The 24867-nt window shown below is 35.2% G+C and overlaps 1 protein-coding gene and 1 pseudogene across 1 annotated transcript; one reads left to right on the top strand and one right to left on the bottom strand.

Moving 5' to 3' along the window:
* The window catches only part of LOC146946344 (uncharacterized), an 83020-nt pseudogene that overhangs the window by 11859 nt on the left and 46294 nt on the right, over window positions 1-24867 (top strand).
* LOC146946346 (protein neprosin-like) lies at window positions 3735-10354 on the bottom strand. The gene is made up of 7 exons (XM_085744475.1): window positions 10210-10354; window positions 10040-10126; window positions 9627-9815; window positions 5283-5444; window positions 5094-5147; window positions 4497-4652; window positions 3735-4163 (listed from the first exon to the last, which is right to left on the bottom strand). Exons 1-7 carry the CDS (start codon window positions 10324-10326, stop codon window positions 3777-3779), a joined length of 1152 nt encoding a protein of 383 aa, XP_085600601.1. The 5' UTR covers window positions 10327-10354; the 3' UTR covers window positions 3735-3776.

The raw sequence follows: 24867 nt of genomic DNA, 5'->3' as shown, positions 1-24867 counted from the left end.
CCCAACAAGATTTCAACCTAGGAACTCATAGATCTGAGATCCCATCTCACTCCCTTACAACATAATCACAATTCCTGTGATTCACAAATTACAGACACTTATAAAATGAAGTTACCTTCAAAACATGACAACTTGCAACCGTGCTTAAAAGCTTTGGTGCAGTTCACAGACTACCTAACTCCTTGCTTAAAAGCTTCGGAGTAGTGCACAATTTACAACTCAAAATACAGTTCTAAACATGCATCAAGATAATGCACGAAAGGCTCACAAACAAAAGACTCAAAACCCTAGATAAACTATTCTTCTGAAAATGATGGCTTGAATAATTCTTCAGGTCTTGCAGCCTCCTTTAAATACTGAAGCAAGGCACGTCATCAACTCAATCGGGCTTTAGATCAAACCGGTGATCCATTACACAATCAACATGGCCGGATATGGAAACTCCTAAAAAGTAGGCACATTAAAAAGAACATTATGATCACCTTCAAAGACTTTCCTAAGTCGTTACCACTTCCTCAGGAAATCAAATATGTTCTGATCTTCTCATAACTGCACACGGTTTTGACCAACACATGCTGGCGTGGATTCCTTAAATCAAGCGAACGCGTGCGTGAACATAGGCAAGGCACAAAACATACATACCGAGCCTGGATGTTGGAACATTGTGTTCCACATCTGAAGTGAATATTTGTTTTAGGTAAAAGTGAAGCCAACATACAAATACCCAACAGAGTACCCTGCATCTTTTATTTCAACCTTTCTTGTTAGGGATTCTTTAGGGTTAATTTTTACTAGGATTTATATGGACTAATTGTTGTAATAGGTTATATTTCTACGTATCATATTTGTCTGTTTCCTTTTGAGAAGGAGATGAGTGTTCGGCGGCGGCGCTCATGAATCAGCTTGGTATTAATTTTGCTTCAATCGGTTCCATTTGCTAATTCAATCGGTGGATTGGTAAGCTTTTCAACTTCCAATTGTTTGCTTTCAATTGATACCAAGTTGTCCCTTTTGGCCACGTGAATTTATTTAGTGCTTGAGGGTTTCATTAGCTCCATTCACCATTAGAATTTCAACGTATCATCACTTGGTGGGCTACTAGTTCAATGGCACTTTGATTTCACTTGCTTTTTTCTTTTGCTTGTTGAATTCATTGCTTTGGTTACGTGTGGCTTTGTTTGGTTACGTGTGGTTTTGCCTGCCCCAACCATGTTTGACTGGCAGGCAGAGCTCGCGCCTCCAGCCTTCAAACCTGGAATCACGGAACCACAACAACTCTCCACTGTGTTCGTTCCCAAGCCTGTTATGCCTTCTGCCACCACTACAATTCAGATGACAAAAGCTGCTCCTAAACCCTCTTTTGCCCAGGCCCTACGTGGAAATACGGTAGTTTTTGATCCTTTACCGATGCCCTCCATCCGTGGTGACATCCTTTCTATTAAAACCACTGATACTGTCTATTGCCGTGGACTGGATGCTTGCAAAACCAACCTTAGAGGTCGGTTGGTTCTGAACAAAGGAGATAAGCCTTACTCCTCCAAAGATCTTGCTGCCAAATTACAGAATTTGTGGAAAGTTAAGGGGCCATGGCATCTGACATCCCTTGGGCGAGGGTATTATGAATTTTTCTTTAACTCCCAAGAGGATATGTGAACTGTTTGGGCAGCCGGCACTGTTAGCTTGAAGCCAGGGTTACTCAGATTATTTGAATGGACAAAAGACTTCAACATGCACACACATAGACAAACTCACACTCAAATTTGGATTCGGTTATGGGAACTACCACAGGAGTACTGGATGGAGAGGACCTTATATGATATCGCAGGGGCGGTGGGAACTCCGTTACTCATTGATAATGTGACTAGAAACAGACTTTATGGCCATTATGCCCGCATTCTGGTTGACATGGATCTTTCGAAAGATCTTTTTTATGAGGTTCTGGTAGAACGTGAAGGCTTTGCGTTTCCGTTGGCAATAGAGTACGAGGGACTGCCTGATTTTTGCAAGCACTGTAAAAGCATTGGCCACGATGTTTCTAAATGTCGCTGGTTGTACCCTAGAAAAGATGAATCTAACAATAAAGCTACGAGTGATAAGGGAAAAGGAGATAAGGGAAAAGAGCAGGTACCGAGCACAAAACCTGCTTGGAAGCCTTTGAAAGACAACTCCTCAGGAACCGGCTCCTCTAAAGCCTTTGCAGCCCCCTCTGCTGTTACAAACACGGTTCCAACAACTTTAGCCTTGACACATGAACCTCAGGGTCTGCAGCAGCATGCCACACAAACTACATCTTTTTCTTTTGCGTTACAAAATGTTACAGACGATGTTGTTCAAGGTACTCTACCGTCTAGTACGGTGCTTGAAGTGGATCCCCTAGTAGCGCACGTTGACGTGCATGATGATGTGGAGAAATCTATTCCGGTAACTCGAGAGGAGGAGGTGGTTCCCCAGATCACGGATGCGACGACGACACTTTCATCACCTTTCAATTTACAATATGTGGCACCTCGGGAAATTCAGCAAGAGAAGCTCCCTATCACTTCAACTCATGTACTTGAGGAAGTCACTGAAACTCAAGAGGAATCTGTTGAGGTCGCACATGCAGCAACAACACAATTGCCGTTACAAGATGCTCTAGAGCTGGAACGTTTGACACATAATCAAGGAATTCCAACTGTTGAAACAAATGATGTTACAACTGAAATGGAGGAAACAAATGTTGAAATAAATGATGTTACAGCTCAGACCTCAGAACATCCAGTCACGGTTCCTACAGACACTGTCGGCTCCACAATGGCTACCTCTTCAGCAACTATAGAAACTGATGGTAATTTGATAAGGAGCGCCCCCCATGGTGCTGTTCCTGTCCAACAAGTCCCTCCACAACTTCAACAAGATTTGGACCTTTGGCATCGTATCATGGAATATGATAAAAAAGCGGCTGAGGATCCTACAATAATGGCCATGACAAAGAAGCAACGACAAATAATGCGTAAAGAACTTCTTGATGGGAAGCCGCCTTATAGCACCCGTTCTAGGGGACCTTCTCCAAACCGCAAATGAATTTTTTATGCATATTGAAATGTTCAAGATTTTGTTTGGTTAGACAGGCTTCCAGCGAGTTGCATATGGATTTCTTTCGAGACAGAATTGGCTTGCCCAATTATAGATTTTAGTAGTCGTTTTTTTATGTTTTCTTTTGTTTTTTCTTTGAGGGTTTTGGCCTAGTCCCCCCTCTCCTTGTATATTTTTTCCCCTTTTTTTAATAAAATTTTAGAGTTAGACTGGCATAGGACGGAGGCTTCCCGGGTGCCAACCTAGTTGGGATGTCGGTGTAGCCTCCTGATGTCTGTCTTTCTCCCTGCTTAGCAAAAAAAAAAAAAAATTGTTGTAATAGGTTCATGCAGCTCCTGGTCTCTTCTAATGCATTTCTAGCTTTATCAACAAAAAAAATGTAGTAGTTAGTTTGCAATTTCATAATCTCCGTGGAGATGTACTTATAAATTTTATTACTTCACGAAGATTTAGTACAGTTGCTAAATTTAACAATCAATGATCGATTAAAAAACTAATTTAAATCAATTAGTTTTCAAGAAAATAAAATTTGTCAAATTTTTTGATTTATGTATACCTTTGTGAAATGTGGTTTTGTTAATTATAAGCATAAAATTTAGTTTTCCACAAATTTTATGTTAATTATGTTGTTTTGCGACAAGGGTATAACAATATATATCAAGGACGAATCATAGTTTTATTAAATATAGTTGTCAATACAATCATATACCACAATTTCGTCCACCTGGTCCACCATAAAGGAAAGCTTGCCTATAAAGACGTCCTTCAAAACCATTGTATATCAAGTCATAACAATCTGGACTAGTATCTCTATATGGCTTCATGTCTTCAGGTTTTACATCAACTTCATTATATTGTGAATCAATAATCCTAAGTTGTCCCATAAAAGCCGAGTTTTCAAATTTTTCTTTAGGCAATCTTCCACTACCCATTGGGGGACTATTCGTATTAGGTGTAGCATAAGTTTGACCTCCAAATCGAATCTTTGATGCTCCCGTACTTAAGTGACTGAATAACTCTTTTGGCCAATATCCAACTTGTATTGATTCAGGATCTATAAATAACCACCAATGACCTGTAGATCGATCCTACATATATTTAAAAAGTTAAGAGAAATACTAGGAGAAGATATTAACCAATCATATTAAGACTAATAAAAAAAAAACAAAAACATTCACTCATAATGAGTTCTTCATAAAATGTTATAAATATTTAAGATCATATATTTAATTATCATTCTTTTCAATTAATTAAATGGTCCTTTTTTTTATTATTAAAGTAATTACTTAATAACAGTTTTAAATATAATATTGTCAATCAAAAATAATTTTATAAACACTTTAAATTTGATGTAATAGTTTGTAAATTTATATCATAATGAATAATATATTTGCATGTATTTATAATAATTACAAATTTACCTGTTTGATTTTGATAAAAGAAGCAACCTTTTTAGTTGATCCAATTTTATTAGTGGGCGACATGACAGTTCCAAGAGTAAAATCTTTGTTACTATTGACTTGCACAAAACCCGGACAGTTATCATTATAACATCCAGTTTTTTTAAAACCATCTGCCTGCATGTTTATATCAAATTGAGCTTGAGCACAATAACAATATGCATTTATTTTTTGTTCCCATCACAGTAAACCATCTACAATGATGTTTAATTTGGTCCTATATATACACATTATCAACTTTAACATTTACTAATATTAATACTGAACGAGTGTCCAATCTCTCTAACCTGACACCTTAGAAAAAAATACAAAACTAGTTCCACCAATAACATTAAATCATGAAATTTCAACAAAAAATATTTATTTTAATACAATTTATTTAGGGGGCTAAAAAACGGGAAGATAGAGGGGGTGTTATCATAACCACTCTTTTATACAAGCACCATATTTATTTGTTCCCTAATGGGGTTCCTATTTAATATGGTTCTAAATAGGTGAAACACTCACCACTGTAGATGGTCTTATATATTATTAAATGCATTAAATTTATATTCTTACCGTCCATCGACTAGTTAGTCGTAGTTGGCTGTCTTCATATAAGGATGGAAAAACCTTTTACATAAAATAGAGAGGATGTGAGTAGTATATTATAAAAGAATGACTATGTTTTTTCTATCATTATCTTTCTAAAAGAATGTAATGTCATGAGAGGAAAATATCGGCATAACGTAATAATAAGTAACTAACCCCAACTCCAACTTTTATGCTATTTAGTTCTGTTCCTGATCCGCCTTCAATCCAAATGTAAGACATGCTGTATTGCTTTTCTTGAACTGATAGATCATACCCAGCTATGCCCGCATGTGCTCCATGAAATATCATATTTTGGGTTGTATCAAGGGCAACAGTCTAGAAAAGACAAAAACATATAATATTTCATATTTTATTCCTTTTTAAAATGTTAAAGGGATTTGTCATGCAAACTGTAACGCCCGTTTCGATTATTTAATTATTTTAATGAGTTTTAGAATATATTTATATGATTGGCGTGATTTATATGAGCTTTATGTGATTTATATGATTTATGTGAGATGTTATGACTTATTTTATTATTTAATAAAATAAGATTTAAAAATAAAATAAATATTAAGTTGAGGGGCTGTTTTGTGAATTTGGAGAGTTTAGTGGTAGAAAGAAGAAATAAGATAAATAAGATGAGGGGTTATAAATAAGAGAAGTTAGGTTTAGAAAAGTTTTACAAACGTACGATCAGTTTTTGGTGAAAAAGGGAGAAAAGTCAAGAGAAGAGGAGAAGACCTAGAGTCTGCGATTTCTACTTTCTAAGGTAAGGGTGAGACTAACATACAATAATTTTAAGAATGTAATTCTGAATTTGCATCTAACATGTTGTAGGAATAGTTTGTGAGAGTTTGAGAATTAGGGTTAAAGTGAGGAATTGATGATTAGATGATGGAAAATGATGGAATTGATGTAGAAACTGTGTACAGACCTTAGATAATCAATAGGGTGATATTTGGAAGTAGTTTTGGGGTTAGAACCATGTGATTAGGTGAATTTTCGTGAAAATCTGCATTCTGCTCGAGCTGACATTCATCGCTCGCAACCGCGAGTAGCTTAACTCGCCTCGCTAGCTATGAACTTCATCGCTCGCCTCGCGAACAAAACCTCCTCGCCTCGCGAGTAAACCTTTTCTGCAGCTCGCAACCGTGAGTGAATCGCTCGCAGCCGCGAGCAACCCAGTAGAAAATCGGGATTTCTTAAATTTATGTTTTGGGTCAAGTTCTTTATGGTTTTGAGTGCCTTAATAGTTATAGAAATGATTAGGCAAGTTTTTGGATTGAATCTGGGCACGGGGAAGTTAAAAATGGGATTTTTGGGTGAAAATGTCAAGAACCCGAGAGCTACCAGGACCTAGCTCGCCTCGCGAGTACCATAGCTCGCAACGGCGAGTTGCTCAAAGTTGAACTCGCAACCGCGAGTAAATGAGCTCGCCTCACGAGTTGCCCAGTGGCAGACAACCTTGTTTAGGGTTTTGTGATCTTTGTTGCACGAAGTGTTAGGAGTTGGCCCTTGGGGTAGGAGTGAAAGATTATTTATGATATTATAAGTTGTCCAGAGAGCCTGAATTAGGATGATTAATATTAATAGTGATGTGATATTATTATATATGCACTATATGTATTACTTACGATGTTTATGTTGAGGTGGTTCATTCCTTAATGCTAAAATGATATATAAGAACTGTTATATGTTGCCTATGTTGCTGTTCTGCTGTTGTTGACTTTTAATATCACAGAGTTGTAAATGTCGGTCTAAGTTGTAAAGTTGTAAGATGTTGTCCAAATTATTGGAGTCATATGTGATGTTCATGATGTTTCAAGTTGTAAGATGTTGAGTCCATGCATACTCATTCAAGTTGAGGGCTTGATGCCCTTGAGCTTTTGCTCACTTATGTTGAGGGCTTGATGCCCTGGGAGCCTTTTTACGCTCAAATATGTTAAGGGTTTGATGCCCTGGATTGGTACCACATGCATTTGCATTGTCGAGATGATTTAAGAAGTTGAAGTTGCATAGTCGAGTCAAAGTCTTTAAGTTGTTAAGCTGTTATCCATGAGTCGTTAATCGGTTTATGAAGTTGATTATGGAGTTGTTTATGATGATGATATGATGTTACATAATTAATGTTATGATATTTGATGATGTTTATGTTGTTAAATGTAATTAATGAATTATGAGAAATGCTAGCGTCAGATGCTCAAACACACTCCCTTTGTCACTCTCTCTCTCTCTCTCTCTCAGTGGACCACGTCATTCTCTTTTTAAGCATGTTTTTTGGCTACCGGTTGTCCAGGTTACCTTAAAAAAGACTTGCTCTAGTTTTTACCCAGCACCACTACCACGTGAAACTCTCCACCATTTTTGCAGAAATCATCATCTTCAACCTATCAAACTTAAATACATATATCCTTCCTTAAAACTTCCATTTCCAACTTTTCATTCAATTTTCAATTACTATTTTAGTATTTCTTTTTTGTTGTTTTGGGATTTCCAATTTTATATTGTTTGAATTTGTGTTTGTGATGATCCGATTCCGTTACAGTCACCGGCGTCAAAAGTCTCAGCATCCTTTGTGATTATCAATTTTCCATCACCGAGTCATGTAATGATAAGTTTTTGACCGACAATTAACCCCTGCGATGCGGTTTGCACCGCCGTCGATGATGCCCGATGCACTCAGAATACCGTGTCGGATGCTTAGCCGGAGAAAACAGCGAACAAGACGTAAGTTGTTGGGAGAAGATTCTGATTCCGGCGGTGGTGATTGGAATTTCAAGGCACATATAATTAGGATGAATGTTCGTCTTCGTTTCCGTGTACTATGTTTGATTTCATGGATCAAGTGTATGTTGATGGTTATGGAACAAGGTTTCTCCAAGTTCTGTAAAGTTGTAAAAAAATTAAATAAGAAAATAAAAAATTGAAAAACTTGTTCAACCAGTTAACATGTAATGGGTTAAGAAAATTTTAAGACGTGGCAGCATACACAGCGTGTGTTGAATGGCGACTGTTATAGCGTTTGTTGGTAGCATATCTCATGAATTATATGCTTAATATTGTTGTTTGAGAATCTCACCCATTCTGCTTGAAAAAGTTGCTCTTCATATAGGTAACTTGCAGGTAACCAAGATTAGTCGCGGTCGTGAGTGGACTCTCTCACAAGTGTGTCCTAGGTGCTCTGATACGTAACGAGATGGGAATTTGTTGTTGCGTTCTGTTCCTTACGTATTACTTTAAGAAGATTTTCGTGAATTATTATTGAACTAAGTAATTATGAGATTTTATGTTGAGGCCCTTGTGCCAAAGATTATTTAAGATGTTGAATTATTCCGCTGCGAAGTTTTAAATATTACGTTGTTGGATTTTGAAGGATTAATATTTATTTACTCCGTTTAAGATTTTATGAAAAGAGATGTGACATTTCGTTTATGTTGAGAAACTCTGATTTATTTATGAAATTTGTATGTTGGGAAAACGGGGTGTTACACACACTATGTCTTAAATCTAAAATTTCATATTTTACTACCTATCTTTCACATACACCTAGCCACCTTTCTCACTTGTAACCCTAGTTCTTTCTTCCTCGTCCATAAAAAAGTAGGGATGGGAAAATGGGTAAGGCCCAATATGTTGACCCGTTTGACCTGAAGTTTAGGTGTTATAATTTTGCACCTCACCTAATATTGAACTTTCCTTACTAAACCCCAACTAAAATAATATGGTGGTGATAGGGCAGGTTGGCTCGTCCAGTTTAAATAATAGTAAAAGTATCCTCTTTTCCTCATTTTTCTCATAAGTTACGATCCATTTTCTAATTTTCTCGTATGTCTGAAATACAAAGTGGAGAGAGAAAATTCATTTAATTTAATCACTTTAGTGAACCCATTACATTTTCATTTCAACTGTTTCTTTAGAGCTATTTTAGATGTCTTGTTGACTTGTTGTAGATTTTTTATGATAAACTATGGTTGTTTGAATGATCACTTATTTGTTTGTTTTGATTGGTCTCGTTAGTTATATATTTTAGCTTCATTTAATAGTATTTATTTTTATTATTATTTTTACACTTTTCACAAAGGTTTTTGTGTATTTATTAATTAATATTTTTTAACAAAAATTTTACGGAAAAACACACTAACCCTCTGGCTCACCATAATAATGGCCGAGGATGAGGTTTAAAACCATATACCGCAAGTTGGTTTGCCCCATTTTAGACGGTTTAGTAGCAAGGTGGATTGGCTTGATTTTCAATTCCTACCATTAAGTATTGATTTTGTGCCATTTTTGGATCCATAATCACCCATTTTGTGTCACTTTTTCTCTTCTTTTATTTCAATAAGTGGTTTTTAAATATATCTTTTTTTTTGTGACTCCGTCATCAGAATACGACCTTGTTTTCTGCTCTGTCTTGGTGCGGCATTATTTTAGTTGGTTTTTTTTTTCCGAATATTGATAAATACATAATGTTATAATATTCCATGTAAAATGTATTGAGTAAAAATATCCACTTACATGATAGCCAGGGGAACTTTGAGAATGCCGTTGAAAATCATCAATTTGTAATTTTGAAGATGAATTAGTAATAATCTGATGTCTTCTTCTCATGTTGTGGATAGGCACTTTTCCCAATGGACAATCATCTGTTGTTTTACCATAAGATGGTCTACTTCGCACAATGTTCTTTGCAAAAGTTGGGAGAAGCTACATATGTTGCAATGAAGAGGGAATAAAATAAAAATTAATTAAAATGAATTTCTTTACAAACAAATAAAGTAATTTTGAATGAAAATTTATGGTTACAAGTCTTGAATTATATATGTTAGTTACCTTATATATCATTCTCTTCATTTTCATCAAATAACAACTAGTTTTGACAATGCAATAAAGTAAGATAATTAATATTATAAATTGTTCAACTATTATACCTGAATTTTGTGCTTTTTCAGTAAAGGGTGTTGTAGAGCAGGTTGCTTGTAGATATCAACACAATCAAATTTATCGGCCACAAAATTCTGAATTCGTTAACCAAAATTACAATCAACTACATCATGTATAAATCAAACTGATAACGGACGATGAATAATAAAAAAAATACCTTGATGCTATATAACAGAGTAAAATTATTTTTTTCATCTAGTAAAATTTTGCTTCTTGCCTCAACTTTGCAACATGTTATGCACAAACTAAGAACTAGAAAGAGAATTAGATCCATGAAATTTTAAATGTTACTTTCAAGGACATGTAATACTTTTTTTTTAAGGAAATTCAATACTTGTACATGTATATATACTACAAAGTGAAAGATGTTACTTTCAAGGATATGACCCACTTCTTAACTTTTGTTGTACACGTGGTTATTGCATTTAAGACAATTAATACATTGACAGAGGTTGACTGTTATATCATTCATAACATTAAAAGGAGACAAAAGTTTATTTTCAGTTTTGTAAAAGAACTTGGGAAGGAAAAAATATCCCTCCCTCCGTTTCAAAATGAATGCCGCTTTTGTAAAAAAATATTGTTTCGAAATGAATGTCATTTAGTTTTCAATGTACAACTAATTATTTCTTTCTATTTGTACCATCCAATTAATATTTTGAGCACTATTTCCAAAACATTGCTTTAACTTAATTCGATAAAATAGTTATTCCATTTCTTCTAATGATGCATTGATGTTCATTTTGAAACAAATTGAGTATTATAAAAAAGGACAATTAAATTCATATTTGACTGATAAATGAAACATACAAAAGGACAATTTAGTGATAAATATTTATCTCATGTTTTATATGTATAATTTATTAATATTTGTCTCGTATTTTTTGTGTATCAATTGCTAATATTTGTCGCTTTTTTTTTATATTCATCTATCAGTAATAAGTATTTGTCTTGGGTGTTTTGTTATATATTCATCAATGATAAGTATTGTCCTTTTTTTGCAGCAATAGGAAATATGTATGCCATATATTTTTTAGGTATCAATTATGAGTATACGATACATATACTAATTTTTTTTATATTTAATAGTAATAATATTTGTCTCATTTTTTTTACATTTCATGCAGTGGCAAAGCTTGCAAATTTTTTTTTTTTTATATAAATTTGACCAATAAACAAACAAATAAATCACAACTACTATTACTTATTTTTTTTGAAGTAACTACTATTACTTATATAAAATATAATTCATAAAATACACTTAAAGAAACAAAAATGGATTATAACGGTTTATAATTTACTAATTACTTATTTTTTGCCTATCCAAAAATAATAAATTTAAAGTGTTCATAAAATGATTACTTTTTTTTTTGAGGGAAAAATGATTACTTTTTTATTTATTTTAAATAAGTGGTGTTGGAAATGATTGCCTATTTTTCTCCAACGTTTGCTATTATATATTTTTGAATGAAGTAATTATAATTATTTTGTTAAGAGAACCTGTAACACCATAAACCCCATATGCAATAAAACGTGCAATAAATTCAATAATTCAAAGAGTTTATATGCTACGTCTACATTTTTCCAAAACATGCATAAACTGATTTTCATAAAACTCACAGCGGAAAAATCATCATTCTTAAAAGTCTTATCAACATGTAATAATTCTCAAATTCACGAGTAATAAATCTCAACAACATATCTCAGGCTCCAAATATAAATTCATGATCCCATCTAATAAAATCCAACAACGGATAAATGAAAATAAAACATCAATGTCGACACTCTAATTAGAGCCTAATTAACTAGACTCGATCAAAAGATAAGAGGTAGTTCCACGCTATCCTAAAGCAAATCACTAGCAAAGAACACTCAATCTTGTACCCTGTCTACCCATTCATATAAATAGGCAAGCGGTCAATCAAACGACCACCGGGGGTTAGATTATATTCCACATAATAACATATAATCAATTAAACACATAATTAACGAATTCATATTTCAAATCAAGTATATAAGCTCTTAATCAAATCATCAACAATAAATATTCACATCGACATTATTCTTCTAGTATATTAGCATAACCAAGCAACATATACAAGTTCACAACTCCACATAGTCACGATATTCATTAATTTCACCAATGCACATATTCACTAAAACATATTTTCAAACATGACATATTTCACCAACTTCAAGTGCATGCAATGTTCTAGACTCGACTTTACATGCATTATGGCCAATACCAGGTATAAGTAGTGATTCAAATCCAGAGGTTAAGTGTGGTACCATTGGATGTCGGAAGTAATATTACCGATTGATCCCTCTACATATTCTCTAAATTTTTTCCACATATAGGACTTATGAATGCATGGATGCCAAGTATTGACTCGATAATGCACAACACTAAATAACTCTTCTTGTTCTCTATATTTTCACCACTTTGCATTATCAAACAATACATCCATACATCAACGATTATCAAACACTTAATCATCTCTACATATCCATCATCAAGCAATCATCTCGACATATCCAAATCAACAATCATAAAGAATTTTCAAGTAATCAACACCGCAAAGAAACAATATCGTTTCATGTAACGCCCTCCTTGTTATTTATCTATTTTTATTGAGTTAGAGTCTAATTATATGATTTATTTAATTATGTTGGTATTTTATTAGGTGGTTTTATTATTTATTAGGATATATTTAGTAGGAGACTATATTTAGTAGAGAAATATAATTATTAGAATAAGTAGATTTGGGGGCTGAAATAGAAAGAAGAGAGTTATTGGACCTAATTAGAATTAAGAAGAGAAGTGAGTATTATAAATAGAGGAGATATTAGGTTGAAAGACTAACATATGCAAAAACAAGGACTTGGAGAAAACAAGTGTAACATCCCGCTTGTCGGCTAATGGAAATTTTACCTGTTAAATGTATCAGAGGACTTATGTATCAGTGTCAGCTAAACACGTTTAAGATGGAGGGTATTATGGTAACTTGGCGGCCGAGGAGTATTTAAGTGAAATTGGCCCAAAATTTCTAATTTGTGATTGCTCTTTCTCTCTCTAGGTTTTGAGAAGAGAATTATCTCCTCCTTATCTCTAACCCACGCCCTCTCTCTCCACTCTAAATCATCCAAACTTCTTCCTAGTGTGATCAAGCATGGTTTTGGGTGGCTTAGCAAGCAAGGAACTAGTGGAGGAAAGATTAAAGCATGGTTTTTGGATGAAAGCTAAGGATCAAGATTGAAGCAAAAGCTAGGGTTTGAGCTTGGATCTTGAAGGAAAGCAAGAAAACATGATTAGGTGAGTTCCATAGATAGTTTACCTACCTTTCGTTGTGTAAATTCATGTTAGAAAGGATTGATTTATGTTTATGAGGGATTTAGAACCCTAATGTTCTTTTTAGCAATTCTTGTTGATTCCATGTTAGTTTGCCATGAAATATGTTATTTAAAGTCAATATATGTTGCTGGATGATTACGGTGCATTGCAGGATCAAACTGGACAAGTTTTGGGTCAAAACTGGAAATTTTGTACCTCAGACCCGAAGAACCACGCTATTAGCGAAATCTACGCTAATAGCGAAATTCTTCAGGATGAGCCACGCCCCAGCTGAGCTATTAGCGCAGCTCTCTGGACTTGGCCAATTTGCTTTGGCCTGTTGGCCCAGTTCAGGGTCTGTGGTGCATTCCGAAGCTTTTCTTTCAACGTTTTACAATTTTATAACCCCAAAACAACATCTAGGCAATGCACATAACATCAAATGATTCTTGAAATGAAAATCATGGCAATCTTAACATGAATGGCATAGTGATTCAAGAGAGTCTTAAGCCGATTTACTCGGGTAGCAATGAATTAAGAAAGGGAATGAATGTAGAGCCTCGACATAGTGTTGAGAACTAGAAAAATAGCATGAATGATAAGTGTGGCAAGTATAGGATATGAATCCCTAGAATGATAAGACGCGAAATGTATTCTCTTCGCTTATGATCAAGTATGTATATGTTTAGCTTATGTGTATTACAAGACCATGACTAATAAGTGTAGGTGGCATGTCTCTTGTTATCCACATCAGGGGGATACAAGGGGTTCTCATGATGGGAATGGTTCAAGCCGTAAGGGACCCACATGTCACTGAGTAACAAGACGTAGGTGCTCGTGTCTCTTGTTATCCACGCTAGGGGGATACGGGAGGTTCTCGACCTAAGGGGAACAGTTCAAGCCGCAAGGGACCCGCACGACACCGAGGGAGTCCGATGTACGTACATCGGTCATGTATGGGAGTGTTCCCGGGGTTACTCCACCCGCGACTCTCCGTAAAATGAATCAAGATAATGACTGTTTGTTCAACGCTAACCTAATGAATGAACTTAGATACGTTTATGCATGATATGAATATGATTATGTTATGGCATGTAGAATGATTCCATGCAAGACCATGTTTAAGAACAAGAGCATTAGATGCTGCAAGCAAGTACAATTTATGTATAGAGCAAGTAAAGATTATGATACCGTTGACGATCTTGGGTTTCCCCTAATCGTTCGGTTTAGAAATGTGCCATGATTATGTTATGTTTAGGCCTCGATACGTAGAGCGTATCTTTGGCAATGCAGTCTTAGGTTCCCCCTCAATCGCCATGACACGTATAGGAAGTGAAGCCTATAATAAGTTAAGATAAGATTATGACGGCTCTAGTATGCACTACCGTCTAAGTATGCAAGTCCCCACACACGTATAATCAACCGGCAGGTTGTAATGTAGACACGTGGTGACCGTAGGTTTCCCCCTTGAGGTTGCCTATAGCCTAGGATTTAGGGGAACTCACTGAGACATTATGTCTCATCCCAATCCTTATTTGTTTCAGATAAGTAGATGGTTATCCAAGCTTGAAGTCGGATGGATGTTTCAGCAAGTGTGCGTTCGTATCGCTGCAGGATGCTTTGGATTCCAAGGATGAAATTATATATGTATGGTTGAGATGTTTATGTGATTTAGGTATGAACGCAATTTGTTGTATAAATATTCATTCGTATGTATTTAATGTTGTATATTTTAATGTATCCAGTACTAAATTTTAATGCACGTGCTAGACTTTCTAGATATGTCTGGTATGGTTGTTACAACAAGATTTAGAGAGAAGATAACAAGAGGAGAGAAGAACCAAGAGAGAAAGGCTGCCATCAATTTCTTAAGGTAAGGGTGAGACGATCTTTCAGTAATATTAAGTCTGTGATTCTGAAATTGCATCTAACATGTTGTAGGTTTAGTTTGTGAGAATTTGGGAATTAGGGTTAGATTAGTTTGTGAGAATTTGGGAATTAGGGTTAGAAGTTGTAAATTGTTGATTAGATGAAGGAAACCTGTTGAATTGATGTAGGAAAACAGTGTTCAGACCTTAGAACTTTCATAGTACAATGATTAGAACCAGTTTTGGGGTTGGGTTGATGAAAATTGAGATTTTGAGAAAAAGTGATTTTTAAGTGTTTTTGGGAAATAAGTGATTCTGGGATAAGCTGTTTTGGAGATTTAAAAATATGATTTTTTTTCAGTAAAATATGATAGGATTTGTCGAATAGAATGCGTAGGCGAAAACGGAATTGGAATCGGGGTAACGGTTAAGTTTTTACAGACGAAACGGTAAAACCGGGGAAAAACCAGGACTGCACAGAGCTGCAGCGCAGGTCACTGGCTACTGCCTGCCCACGCCTGGGCGCAGCTTGCTAGCGCCTGAGCGCAGTAAGGCAGCCCCTCATGGGTGACTGCTTTGTTGTGCCTTCGTTTGCATGCTGTCAGGACTTCGATTTTTGCGTTCTTGTGTCTTTTCACACATTTCTGTTTTGAATTGGTCTTAGGTGTAAACATGAAAGTTTTAAATAATTGTGTTAGCTTTCTAATGGTCTTGGTTTGGCTCAAAAATGATTTTTAGATTTTGAGTTATGATTAAAATACTCCAAGTGGGTCTTAGTAAAACTTTATGAAAATTCAGCATAACTATTTCTAAAACTTATGGATTGTCTCCAAACTTCAAAGCTTGTGTACTATGAGTTTAATTAAGGTGTTTAAGAGTATTTAACTTATGCTGTGATGAGTCTAACTAGTGGTAGGCTGCCTTGAATTGTTGCCTTGCGATCCTTTTCGCACGTGTAGTCTTGAGATGACCTTGGGGTAGGAAATGAAAGTTATTGATTGTGTTAGAAGCTGTCCAGAAGACCTGAATTAAGATGATTAATATTAATAGTAATGTGATGTTGTTAAATTTGCACCTTAAGTATTACTTATGATGATTATGTTGATGCGATTCATTCTTTAATGATTATATGATGCATAAGAGCTGTTATTTGCTGCATATGTTGCTGTTTTGCTGTTGTTGACCATTAATGTCATTAAGTTGTAAATGTCAGTCTAAGTTGTAAAGTTGTAAGATGTCGTCCAAATTATTGGAGTCATATAAGATGTTCATGATGTTCAAGATGTTTAAGATGTAAGATGTTGAGTCCATGCATACTCATTCAAAGTTGAGGGCTTGATGCCCTGGAGCTTTTGCTCAAATATGTTGCGGGCTTGATGCCCTGGAGCCTTTTTACTCTCAAATATGTTGGGGGCTTGATGCCCTGGAGCTTTTTCTCAATATGTTGGGGGTTTGATGCCCTGGAGCCTTTTTACTCTCAAATATGTTGGGGGTTTGATGCCCTGGAGCCTTTTTACGCTGAAATATGTTAGGGGCTTGATGCCCTGATTGGTACCACATGCATTTGCATTGTCAAGATGATTTAAGATGTTAAGAATTACATAGTCGAGTTGAAGTTGCATAGTCGAGTCAAAGTCGTCAAGTTGTTAAAGATTAATTTATGAAGTTGATTATGAAGTTGATGTTGATGATTGATTATGAAGTTGATGTCGATGATTAATATGAAGTTGTTTATGATGATGCTATGATTATTATTATGATATGTTGATGATTGATTATGAATTTGTTTATCACGATGATATGATGTTACATGATTATTATTATGATATGTTGATGATGTTTATGTTGTTAAATGTAATTGATGAATTATATGCTTAATATTGTTGTTTGTGAAATCTCACCCCTTCTGCTTGAAAATGTTGCACTTCGTATGGGTAACTTGCAGGTAACCAAGACTAGTTGTGGTCGTGAATGGACTCCTCACAAGTGTGTGTCTTAGGTGCTCTGATACGTAACGGGATGGGAAATTTTGTTGTTGCTTTCTGTTCCTTACGTATTACTTTATGAATCTTTCAAGAATTATTGTTGAACTAAGATTTTATGAGAATTTATGTTGAGGCCCTTGTGCCAAAGATTATGTTTAAGTTGTCGAAACTATTCCGCTGCGAAGTTTTAAATATTATATTGTTGGATTTTTAAGGATAATTATTTATTTATTCAGTTTATGATTTTAAGAAAAGAATGTGACATTCCGTTTATGATTGAGAAACTCTGATTTTTATTATGAAATTTTTATGTTGGAAAAACGGGGTGTTACATTTCACACAACACAAGTCACAAATAGACGACAATTCACCAATCATGATAACCAACATATTATACACCAGTCCAACGTTGTTGGGTATTTGAGGATTGACTTCATTGTTGCTAAAACAAATACTCATGTATGATGTTGGATATGATGTTCCAGCATCTTGGCACGGTTCAGTGTGCCATGTTTATGTGGCTTGATTTACGCAATCTTTATCTTATTAAGAAAACCACGCCTTATTTCTTGTTCACCAAGTATCATATTTTTGTCCAGAATCAGTTGGGTGATTTGTTTCTAAAATATAGACAATATTTTAGGATTCCTTGGTGGTGTGTTTTGCGGTTCCTAAAGATGTTCCTACTTTTTAGGAGTTACCATATTTGTGAAATATATTTCCAAAAGAGATTTTGGAAAATATATTTCTGAAGAATATTTGTTTCAAGAATATTTGATTCAAATATATGTGTTTCCATAAGAAAGATATTTTTTCAATGGATATTTTTATTTGTAAAATATATTTTCAAAAGAGATTTTGGAAAATATATTTTCTGAAGAATATTTGTTTCAATATATTTCTGAAAAAATATTTGATACAAATATATGTTTAGCCTATGATGAAAAAGCCCATGCTTTGAATGGCTATATAAGGAAGACTCGTACCCTAGTTTTATTCACCAATTCAAGAGTATTGAATTGAGTCTTTAGGGTTTCGACTTGTGCTTTATTTGTGAGCCTCTCTTTGTATCACCTTGATGCATTGAAATGTACTCTTTCTTCTTCTATCTGAAGATATTAACGAAAAAGACATTTTTTTGGGGGGAAATTTGTTAGCTTGTATTTTTCAACAGGTTATAATAAATGTTGTCAATGAATTTTGACCAAGATCTCGAAGAGAATGAAGAAAGCTCAAGTCTCAAGTTCGACAGTCGAAGTAAAGTCCAGAAGATGTGCTGATCAAGAGGATGGTTCAACAGAACAAATAGAAGGTGTCGAAGGAAGATGGGCGTCGAAGGAGGAGCTAAGTGGTTTCTCGTCGAAGGGGCATTATTTGAAATTCAAATACGTCCGTATGAAGTTAAAGATAATAACACCACAAATTCATGAAGTTTATCATACCCACAATTTCACATGAAAATGGAGCGCGAATTTTATCATTGAAAACCAGAAAAAGTCACAATAATAACAAAAGCACTTAAATCCACAAGAAGAAAAAGGAAAACCAAGTTAAAGACCATGATTCCCATCCAAACATTTTTTATAAATCATAATAATACTAGACAACCCTAGTTCATGTTCTTGAACTATTTTCAAAACGTTATGATACGATTCACAAAACCCAATCCAATCTAATTCAATTGATGTTTCCAAAGGTTTAGAAAACTCAATCAAATTTAATCACATCAAAAGAATCAGTTTGGAACCACCTGGATCGGCGAGTTGCACCAGCTAAGTGCTTTTAACATCAAGAAGGAGCACGTGCACTCCTTGAATTAACTCAATCAAACTGATCCTTGAATTGCACGTGCACTCCTTCAAACTCTTTACTCGAGTCTTCAATGCTACGTCTGGCAAACGAACCCCCTTCGACTTCAAGAACGGTTAGAAAGACCCCCAAGTCCTTTGGAGGTGGAATAAGATTATTCACTTCTTTTGAAGCCTTGATTAAGCCCAATCAATCTCCTTGAGAGAACCAACTTACAATCTCTACTAGCACCCTAGAGAATCTACACACTCAAAGACAAAGTGTTTCTAAGAAAAAGTGTTTAATCTTGAAGAATGTATGATCAATGAGTTTTTGAGACCTAGAGAGCATAGATGCAAATGATTCAATGAATTGGGTGTTATGAGGTAGTGAGTATATATAGAAAAGGGTGGCAAGAGCAAGAACTTGACCAAAAACAACGTTTTGAATCGATTCAATTAATGTCAAAATCAATTCAGACAGTTATGAAGATTGAATAGATTCAGACAGGATTTGAATAGATTCAAAAATCCCAGGATGAAGATTGAATCGATTCAGACATAATTTGAATAGATTCAAAAATCCCAGGATGAAGATTGAATCAATTCGGACAAAATTTGAATATATTCAACCAGAGTCAGAGAGGAATTGGATCGATTCAAATTAATTTGAATAGATTCAACCAAAGTCAGAGAGGTGATTGAATAGATTCAAAATTATTTTGAATCTATTCACTGAGAAGCTAGTCATGAAAATTTGAATAGATTCAACCAAAGTTAGAGATGTTTATGAATTGATTCAAACACAAGGAAGGACACTAACACACAAAAATGAAGTTTGCTAACCAAGACACCGCACAAGACATCAAGGGAATACAAGACACAATGAGACAAGGTTTGACTCGATTCAAAAGGAGTGACACAAGGAAAATGGACAAAAGGAATTCTAGATATGAATCAATGAATCATGAATCGAATCAAGCAATTCATGACAACACACGAGACATCAAAGATTCACATGACACTGTGAGACATGACACACAAGACATCAAAGAATCACATGACACTATGAGACATGATTTGCTAGGGTGCTTTAACAAGTTTCTAAGCTAAAGCTAATTAACACAAAAGAACTTCATCAAAAAAAAAACCCTAGCTATCTTAGACATCATCAAAACATAAACTAAGGCAATAAGCAATATAAACTTCAATTGTTTCAGCGCAAGGATGGAGATCGGGTTAGAGTTAGAGTTAGTTTATTTCAACCCAAGATAATAATCTTCTTACTCGGCCTTTTTCTATTGACGAGTTTAGATAGGCGGCTTTTGTTATACCCTAATTTTGGACCTAAAAATACTAGCTCAATTCTTCTTTTCTTGCATTTCAAGTCATTTGAATTTGTCTCTGATCAATTGCATATTTCTCTGCATCTTACTTCAAAGTTATTTGCAAAATTCATGAAAAAGGGTATTTTAGTCATTTACTGCATTCAAGCTCATTTTAATTCCTGAAAATTGTTTGAGTCTTTTCAATTGGTTTGTATAAGTCCTTGTTTCAATCTCATGTTAAAATCCATTTCAAAAATTGCGTTTGAAGTCATTTTGAGTCAGTTTAGCCCCAAGGGGCATTTTAGTCATTTCCTGTGTTAAAACTCTATTTAAATCCCTAAAACTTGTCTCTGAGTCTTTTCCTTTAGTTTGTATAAACTCTTGCCCTAATTCCCTGTTAAAAACCATTTTAAAATTGCATTTGAGTCATTTTGAGTCAGTTTAGCCCCAAGGGGCATTTTAGTCAATTCACACAAAATTTCGACAGAGAGAGGTTACTTTGAAGTACCTCATTTAAGTAATTGGTTCATTTTAGTCCATTCTGTGTTTTTTTTATTGGTTTCACTTTACGTTATTTTCCATTTCCCAATTTTAATTCAATTTTATTTGTAATTTTCATTTTAGTCCTCAAATTCCTAATAATTGCATTTTAGTCTCTAAAGTCTTTTTTATTTTGCATTTTGGTCCATTTCTTTTATTTCAGTCCTTTAAGTTTTTTTTTTCAATTTACGGTTAAGCCCTTTAGTCCAAAAGTTTGCAGTCCAGTCCTTTTTTCGAATTTACAGATTGGTCCCAAATTTTCAAGAATTGCAAAGAGGTCCCCAAAGCAAAAACTCAGCAAGCCCGAATTTCTCAAGTCCAAGCACAGGTGTCGTATGTTCATTGGATCAGAAATCACAAGCTGGCCTATAAATACAAGCCAACTCATCACAAGTGTCAGAATGAATCAATAATCAGAAGCCACATCATACAAACACGTAGCCACTTTCTCTCTCTTGGCAGTTAGATCAAAATCCAGAAATAACCAAGAACATGAAGAACGTTCATCAAACCCTAACTTTACCAGAATCCAATTAAGCTCAAATTGAAGCAATTTCTTCACAGTTCTCAGAGATTCACCACTGAATCATCATCATCGAACTTTAGAAACTGCAATTCAAGCACGAATTCGAAGAATTCGTACGATCACAGTTCTGGGAGGTGAGAAGAAGAGAGAATCGAAGCAGAATCACATCAGTGAAGAAGAAGAAGAGAATAACTGATTTATTTTCAGTTCAAGAACTTACCAGAAGCACTCACAAGGATCTTTCATTCGAATCTCCAAATTAAAACCAGGTATTCCTCAAAACTCCTTCGTTTTTCATCGCAAAAGCTCAACGAAGATCCACAAACACAGATAAACTGTGAATCGAAGAAGAACTTTGAAAAGATTCGAAAAACTTCGAAACGAAACCCTAAAAATGTAAATCTTCAAAGATTCACAGTTTATTTCGTAAATCCAGGCCCATAATCATCATCAGTAAAGAAAATAGTGTAGATTAGGGTTTCATTTCAAGAAGTTACGAAGAGATTCGAAAACTTAGAAACCGAAGGATTCAAGCGTAGATCTGCTCCTATCAAAGCCTCGTTTCAAAAAATCAGTTTTAGAATCATAAAGAGGAGGCAAAGACGAACATAACAGTGTTAAAATTTTCAGAAAAACACTCAGGTACGGCGGCGCCACCGGCGGGCCACCGTACCTGCACCGTTGTGCTCGTCGGAGAAGACGACGGAATTTTAGAGAGAAGTGAGAGCTTCTCTCACTAGAATGAGAGAAGAGAGAGAAAGAGGGGTGAAGAATGAGATTGGACCGGCCTCTTAAGTATTTAAAGGAGTGCGAACCAGACTGGTTCACCTGAACCAGTCTGGTTCACTCCTGAATCTTGTGTCTGCACCGTCTGATCTAGGGTTTCAGGAACTGGATCAATCCAACGTCCCCGGTGCGTTTGGATGATCCAGGATCCATTTTCCTTTGGGCTTGGGTTCTTTCCTTCGTTTTTCCTGTGCTTTTTGCTATATACACCCATATATTTGCTTTCTGAACCCTTATGTTTTTTTAAATTTTCTTGCAAAAAATTCCAAAAAATTACCAGTGTATTTCTTGATGTTTCTAGGTGTTCTTGATGTTTTTATATGTCAATGTTGACTTGAGAAATAGGTGAAAATATTGGTGCCCTTTGTTAGTTCAATATGTTCTTTTTTTTTTCATTAAAAACTTTGTGAAAATTGCCAAAAATAATTCCCATGTGTTTCTTGAAGTATGTGTGGCATTTTGTGATGATTCTACATGGTCAAAAATGGATAGAAAACATAGGTGATCTTGTTTGTGATGTTTTGGTTTTTTTGTCAACATGTGTGAAGTTTTTTTGTATAATTTGATTCCAATACTTGATCTCATGATGATTGATACTTAATGAATCAACTTTGTGGTATGTTTGACCCTAGCTTAGTGTATTGGGTACTGTTTGTGAATGCAATTTGTTAGTTTCTTGCTTTACAAGTCATGTAAATGTTAGTATGTGAAAATAAAGTGCCAAGTGTGCCTAAAAATATATCATGATCCTTGACTTGAATATGCCCTATAATTCTCACACTCATAATGCAATGAAGCCTTAGAAAATTGTTATGATAGGAGAATTATAGGTCATGTGCATATTGAGAGGTTATGGTGAATTTTTACTACACTTTGACACTTTATTCTTGTTATTTTTGCTATTCTTTGTTTAGTATTTCCTTGCTTATCTTTCCATCATTTTATGCCTTATTTTTACTAACCATTTCACTTCATGTTTCATTCATCCATAAAGCATCTCATCCTCCATCTTCTATTTTTGGTCTTTATTTCAAAATTCATGCAAAAATTAGAATGTAACACTTAGGAATTTTTGTACTTACTTTTATGCAATTTTAAATTCTTGCAAGACCATAGCATGTAATTAGGGCATGATGTAAAGGACAATGGACTCTAATGATGTACACCGACACAAGCACCGACACATGCACACACATCACTTGGTTACTTTAGATGTATGATTAGGATATGCATGTCTTAGATGTATGTTTAGGGTTTGAATGCTTTAGACATACGTTTAGGATTTAAAACTTAACAAAAAATCATTTTTCAAATAAATATGAACAATATCACTCAAATCATATTTTAAATAAACTTTGGGATCAAAATCCCATTGATTTTCCTTTTATTTTCTTAAACAAAAACTTTAATGAATTTTAATCATACTTAGACTTTCTTTTGCAAAATAGCTAATCCAACCTCACAATTTCACAATCTTATGCCCTTGAGGCCTCTCTCTCTCATTCTTCAAAATTCCAATTTTCAAACTTAAAATCAACCAACAAAAACAAAAACATTTTTGAAAGAGAACTACGGTGGATTTGATCCCTTAAAAGGGTACGTAGGCAAGGAAACAATATTCCTTCAATTCAAATAAAATAAAAATTCAAACACTTTCTTCTCCCTCCAATTCTTGACTTAGTAAGCTTTTAGGTGTAAATATCACTTTTCAAATAGCATTTAAAAATAAAGCGCGCGCGTAGAAAGTAAAGACGGTTCCTATAGGATACTATAGTCGTTATGGGTGCCTAACACCTTCCCGTAACGAAAACAACTCCCGGACCTCGATTCTCAAGGGTTTTGCTTATTTTTTCCCTTCCCAAGAAAAAATGAGATATCAAAGGTTAAAAAGGTTCAAACGTAATCAATGTTTGACACCCGAAAACCAAGATAAAACAGCTGGCGACTTCACTGGGGAGATTCGAGAGTTACGCCTAGTCTTTATTTCCACGCTTGCGCTTTTGTTTTTACTTTCTTCTTGTTGCTTTATTATGTGAATAAATGTTTACATTCTTGCAAACGTGTGGGGTGAGAATATCAAAAGTCCTACACCCGGGCTGAGTGAACTTAGGATTTAGGGGGGATATAATCGACAATTCAATCCGGGGGTTGCCCCGTGTATTGGATTATGCGATCAATCCCACATAGCTGAGGCATTTTGGGGGTGATGTTGTCGACGCGTGTTGTCGCGTTTAGGCACGTTACTTCTAATTGTTCTATGACGCTATGAACCGTAGATAACCAAACCCATCCATGGCCATTTTCTAGGATGTAGTGCGGAGGCTAAACCGAGTGTTGTCTCGAGTTTTAGTCGTCACGCGATACTACACTCAAGTTAGACCTTCCTACGGATAATCATGGAGCGAGTGTTTGTCTCGTGGCACCATGATATACGTCGGAGAGGTTGCAACTTGGGAACCTTTTTTAGAACCCGGTTACTATTTCCTAAAGCCCTAGTCTCACCAGACACCGTGTCCACCCGTGACTCCTTGACTTTGAATCTTAACCCACTATGTTTTCTCCGTACTTGAACATAATCATGCATACATGCATACATGCATACATGCATAAACTCTTTTTCCATGCATTTATCGAAGGGCTTAGACCAATTGAATTTGTAAACAT

Source organism: Medicago sativa, chromosome 2 (genome assembly GCF_051527215.1).
Source record: "Medicago sativa cultivar Bolivia chromosome 2, Bolivia_mono, whole genome shotgun sequence".
Classification (NCBI taxonomy): domain Eukaryota; kingdom Viridiplantae; phylum Streptophyta; class Magnoliopsida; order Fabales; family Fabaceae; genus Medicago; species Medicago sativa.
This window is presented reverse-complemented; position numbering and strand designations above follow the sequence as displayed.